The sequence below is a fragment of the Hibiscus syriacus genome, unplaced genomic scaffold, assembly GCF_006381635.1.
Source record: "Hibiscus syriacus cultivar Baekdansim isolate YM2019G1 unplaced genomic scaffold, ASM638163v2 tig00110332_pilon, whole genome shotgun sequence".
Classification (NCBI taxonomy): Eukaryota; Viridiplantae; Streptophyta; class Magnoliopsida; order Malvales; family Malvaceae; genus Hibiscus; species Hibiscus syriacus.
This window is the reverse complement of record NW_024062688.1, coordinates 6,108,453-6,113,737: the sequence shown is the minus strand read 5'-3', so window position 1 is coordinate 6,113,737 and position 5,285 is coordinate 6,108,453. Positions and strand designations below refer to the sequence as shown.

The 5,285-nt window shown below is 37.4% G+C and overlaps 1 protein-coding gene and 1 pseudogene across 2 annotated transcripts; one reads left to right on the top strand and one right to left on the bottom strand.

Moving 5' to 3' along the window:
* The first annotated feature begins 520 nt into the window (after window positions 1-520).
* LOC120120028 lies at window positions 521-1,300 on the top strand (annotated as a pseudogene).
* Window positions 1,301-3,324: 2,024 nt separating this feature from the next.
* LOC120119572 lies at window positions 3,325-5,285 on the bottom strand. Of its 2 annotated transcripts, none has more exons than XM_039139381.1 (5): window positions 4,689-5,285; window positions 4,124-4,238; window positions 3,867-4,038; window positions 3,585-3,772; window positions 3,325-3,474 (listed from the first exon to the last, which is right to left on the bottom strand). In XM_039139381.1, the coding sequence occupies exons 1-5, from the start codon at window positions 5,183-5,185 to the stop codon at window positions 3,349-3,351; spliced, it is 1,098 nt and encodes a 365-aa protein (XP_038995312.1). In that variant the 5' UTR covers window positions 5,186-5,285; the 3' UTR covers window positions 3,325-3,348. The 2 variants fall into 2 exon arrangements, with proteins under 2 accessions (XP_038995312.1, XP_038995313.1); XM_039139382.1 differs by having other exon boundaries at window positions 3,326-3,474; window positions 4,124-4,235.

Genomic DNA, 5,285 nt, shown 5'->3' with positions numbered 1-5,285 from the left:
TCTTTAGATGAATCGTTAGGCGTTGGGTTATTAAACTCTTGTTTTGTGGTTTATTACTTGCTTGGTTTATGCATGTTAAACTATAATTTTACATGCAACTTTCAAAAGAAAAAACATGTCTTCATGAATACCAAATAGACTAGGGGTGTTGGAGTGGGTCGATGAGCAAGTGGTGCCACGATAAGGTCAGGATTTGTTAGGGTCCTTTTGACCTCCACTACCTTACCTTCTCTAGACCTAACCCAACCAATCCCTACTCCCATCTTTCCGGGAAGGCACATGCTTTTTCCTCGCTTTCATTATGGTCTCAAATGATTCAACTTAACTCATGATTTCATCTAAAATAATTATAATGTGATTTATTTGATGAAATAATAAAATGTATAATGAATGTAGAGAGTTCGGGTCATAGGACTGAGATCATCAACGTTAAAATTCACATGGTCACTTCGTGTATTAATGTCATTGCTTTTCTCATCCTATGCACGTACGACCATGTTCCAGATATACCTTCAAATGCATGTTCCCACCTTCCCGTATTACAACTACCAACCACTCATCTGGGAACACACCACGGATGCATCTTACTTCTGCTCCTAATCTTCAGTCCATGACCCACCTCGAATCTGCTTTCTCCTCAGACTGCAACAACTACTGGAGGAGGCCCTAAGCTTAGAAAGAGAAACGTAAGTGAATGGCTTCAATCTTTACTTATCTTCATTGTGATCAAGTATTTTAACCAACCTTTGAAATGAAATTTCAGATACATGGGGTGCTAAACACAGAGTGGGGGTATCTTAATGCCTATCGGTGGTATATCAACAAGGTACTTGAAGGTATTCAACTCAGCCGATCCTGCAAGGTTTTACCTCCACGCATCACGTCAATTCTCGGCCTACGTCTTCGGTGTCACCGAATGGGGCACTGACCTCGCCCTGTGTTCAATTCGACACCCATCGAACCATCGGGATCATCCTTTTCAGCCTAGGAACACCTCCAGGTTTTCCCATTGCCAAAACCAGACCACAAATACAGATGGTAGTGGAACATATACCACCATCTGGTGGGATATACCGTGATAAACTGATAATCCTCAGTGTGATCCACATATATATTCAAGGGATTCGACATCTTGAAACCCGACAAGAAATGGAAGAATGCTTACACCGGTGTCATCGTGGCCTTGGCTTCAAGTGCCGTCGTGTTGGAACTTGGAAGCGTACACGTGGTTCTCTGTTGTAAAGAGGAAAGGTCAGAAAGTTCAGAGAAGTTGCAGCATGGTGGCAATGGTGCTAGGTGACAGCAGTCTTCAACTTTGCTCCATCTTTTTTTTTTTACTTTGTTTATTAATGTTGGACCCCCTGGTATGTTTATATACGAAATTTTCAGATGGAACGTAGAACTATGGCTATTTTGTTACGGGACGGAACTAGAATTAAATATTAGTAGGGGTCAAAATATTATATTATTAAAAAAATTATAAAGATTTATTAAGTATTTAAACTCGAAATTCAGCATGATCCAAGCTACCTTAATGATTAAGGAATTATTGTTATCTTGAAGTCCCGAGTTCAAGCACGTATATAAGGATATCAGCGTTAATTGTCAAATAGTTGAAAGTATTTGTATAAATATTACCTTGTATTCATCCTAAAATTAAAAAAAATCTCAAAACTCAAAAGACAACTTCTAATTTGTCTAATATTTAAACTTGCAATGACTTAAATTGTAATTATACCAAAAATTTGAAAACACATACTTATCATTCTTTAGTTCGACCTCTACTTGATTAAATATTTAATAAATTTTCATATTTTTAAATTTAAATATTTATTTTTACTTGAACCAAATTAAACTAAAATTATATCGAAAATATAAATTTTAACAAGGTCGAGGCCCCCTGGCCGTTAAGGAGCTCCGTCCCGACTTTTTTGGCCCAATAAAGATAACAAGTTTTTTATTTAGTCTATTAGGGCATCTTGATTTATATTTTTGGGATATACGATATTTTCTACAGTGTTATTGAAACTCGTCATGCCGAGGTGATGAATTCCAATAAAATATAATTTTTTAATTAAAATCTATCACATCAAAATAAAAAATTAAAATAAAAAAATATTTTTTATTAAAACTCGTCACCTCAATATGACGAGTTTTATGTCACTTTATAAAATATCATATATCCTAAAAAAAAAAATTTACTTTCCTTTGACCAAATAAAAAACCCATATAACTTACTAGACCAATTTAACCCTCCATCCATGGTTTGGTATCGATGTGGAAAAACAATTTTAGTTAGAAATTGTGTTTTGAAAGAAGAATCCTTTTTCAATAAATGCATTTGAAATAATGGTTTTAAAACAACAGTAAATGCTAGAAAATCCTTTTTCTTCATTTTCAAATTAAATTTAAAAGTACATTTTCATTCATTTGTAAGAAAAATAATTTAAAATTTTCATATTTTTTTAAAAAATTATATATTAATTATATTTTGTTTCAATAATTTAATATATTCAAATTAAATCTGATATATTACTTATATGAATTTACATATTATAATATTAATAATTTTAAATATGATTTAAAATAATATTTTTAAATTTTATAATATAAGGTCTAAAATGGTTATTTACCTACATAAATTACATTTTAACTGAAATCCCTGGCACTCAAAATTTTAAACTAAACAAACAAAAGTAATTTTCAAAAATACTTTCAAAAGCAATATCAAACTAGATCTTATTATAGTTTAATTTTATTTCGAGCAAACTCGGGCTTAAAAATACTTTTTCACCCCACTTTCCGAGCTCGGTCCGGTAATGATAATAACAAATTACCAACCAAGAAAAAGAACAGTGAAATCTAGAGTCAACAATTTGATGCATTTACTGAATCCATGACTGATCATTCTGATAAGATAAAACTTATATTTTCCATTACAACTTCAGTTTCAAGGTTAGCATCGGAAATAAGACGGTCTACAACAAAATAAACATAGTACACCTACAGTTCTGGGCTAATGGCATAACCACAAAATATTATTGCCATGATTCCCGTGGTACATTTTTCATTCTGACCATAAACAACCAAACTACTTCAAAAGCTTTGAATCTAAAGACGTCGAATGCACAAAATACAACAAATGAACAAGTGACGGTATCGGTCTTCACTATCTGTTCTACCCCCTGCAAGAAAGAAGAATGAACTGTTCCAGCAAAAGGCACGGTCAAGACATTACAGAAAAGCCACATAAAGATGACCGACCAAGTTCAGATGCATTATATGATAAGGAACTTATTTAACGAGTTATACCAACCAGTCAGCATTAGAAGATCTATATCAGAGACTTCAGGATTGCTTAAGTAAATGATGTCGTATTAGTGAGTCACGTATTCCCATCAAGGATATGCTTTCACATCCGAGAAGCTCACGAAGATTGGCATCGCACAGCACCACCATTGAGTTTGATGGATCCTGAAACAATAGCAAAGAACACCTAGGAGATTTATATCAGCGATAAAGAACGAAGCCAATCCTAAAGTTCAATGGGAAGAGGTTGAACAAATTCGTGCGACAGCTCCTACCTCCAAATGATTAACCTTTATGTATTCCCAAACACGGCTTTCTGCCTCCGCTTCTACCATCTCCCTTCCTCCAGCACCCAAAAACTTGGCAAGTGCCTCAGATATGATTACAGGTTTGGGCCCTTGTTCGACACCTTCAGTGGTGGACTCAACATTTACCTTCCCTTTTTTAGTTTGACTTGATTCCTCTGCAAGGATTAGCAAAATTATTAACCTAATGAAGAGATTATCAAACCCGACTCATTATAGAACAAATATATATTGCACGTATCAACAATGTACTTGAAGGGTCAAGTGGGGTAATATGCTTTGCAAGCAGCTTGTTCATCTTGAACATGTCAGTGCAGTCTGTCTCCAACACTAGGCGTAAGGCTTCGTCGCAAATTATCTTTCTCTTGTTACTTGGATCTTGCAGGCTGTTCTTCCTTATATATGCCCACAGCTGCTTGACAATCTAAATCAAAAGGAACATGTTAGAGTAGAAACAATGGAGCGCTGCTGACTAAAAGTAATCTATGTTAATCTGGGGAAACCACAACCTCGGTCCGGGGCAAAGCTGGCTCACCAACTATGGCTTGAAGTGCTGGTGAAACACTACAAACTTTGTTCAGACCCCCTGATCCACCTCTTCTTTTGGGTGCAACTGGAGTGCTGCTGTGACATTTTAAAACACAGACATACTTGAGTCATCGGTAGAGTGATTAATCCCTGTTTCGTGATAAAACATTGAGGGACAGCATTTCAATTCGCATCATGATCCTCAGAATGTAATTAAAGTTGACCGAAATATGATAAAATACATATATCTTTATTGCACTCTAATTTATCACCCCCAAAGACTGTAGCCAACAACTCAGCAGATGAACTGGTAAAATTGGTCATCTAAATCCTAAATCCATGGAGGAGGAGAATGACACCAAAACCCCCAAAATTCTGGGTGTAAGAAAACCCGACTTCAGTTGCACAGACGTACAAAAAGGCCCTAAAGCCCATAAAAATGTATTAGAAAAACCCTAAAATAAACCAAATTTTCACACGACCCCCCCTGAAAAAAGCTAAACCAAGAGATCACAGCAAAATAGCGAGGACAAAAAAGCGGCAAACCTTTCTTTGGGAACTTCAGCGGTGGCAATGGGAGCGGCATTCTGAGCGGAAACTTCGGCTTTCGTGACAACCGGCTGGAACTGCAGCTGCTGATGTTGCTGCTGCAATTGGGGTCGAAGCTGCGGCGGTGGTTGAGAGGTGAGAGGAGGATGGTGGTGGCGGAAGTTGAGGTTGTGGGAAGGAAATTGAGAGTGATGGTGGAGGGCAAAATGGGGAGGAAATTGTAGGTGGGGTTGATGGGGAGGGAACTGAGGGTGATGTTGGAGGTTAAAATGGTCTTTAGGAGGTGGCTGAGGCTGGGTTTGAGGGGGACGGAGCAGGAGGTTGATTTGGTCCCTAATGAAGGCAGCTTTATGGGAGAGGTCGGCACCTAGCTTGGCTTCCAGCTGCTGAATGACGCCGTTTAAGGTGGTGGCGACGGTGGGGTCGGACTGCCGGAGCAAATTCTCCACCCCTCTGGCTATCTCTTGGTCCGTCACCATGCTTCCTTCCTTCATATAATAAATACCCCTTTTAAGTAAAACTGAACTGAAACATCCAACAAACGTTTTCTTCTCTCTTCACCCTTTGTCTCTATCTCTCTATCCAACTACCGCT

Coding starts and splice junctions, on each gene's coding strand:
- LOC120119572 (XM_039139381.1), bottom strand. CDS start 5,185: ATGAAGGAAGGAAGCATGGTGACGGACCAAGAGATAGCCAGAGGGGTG. Junction 4,039..4,123: donor CAGCTTTGCCCCGGACCGAG/GTTGTGGTTTCC, acceptor CTTTTGATTTAG/ATTGTCAAGCAGCTGTGGGC. Junction 3,475..3,584: donor TAAAGGTTAATCATTTGGAG/GTAGGAGCTGTC, acceptor CTATTGTTTCAG/GATCCATCAAACTCAATGGT.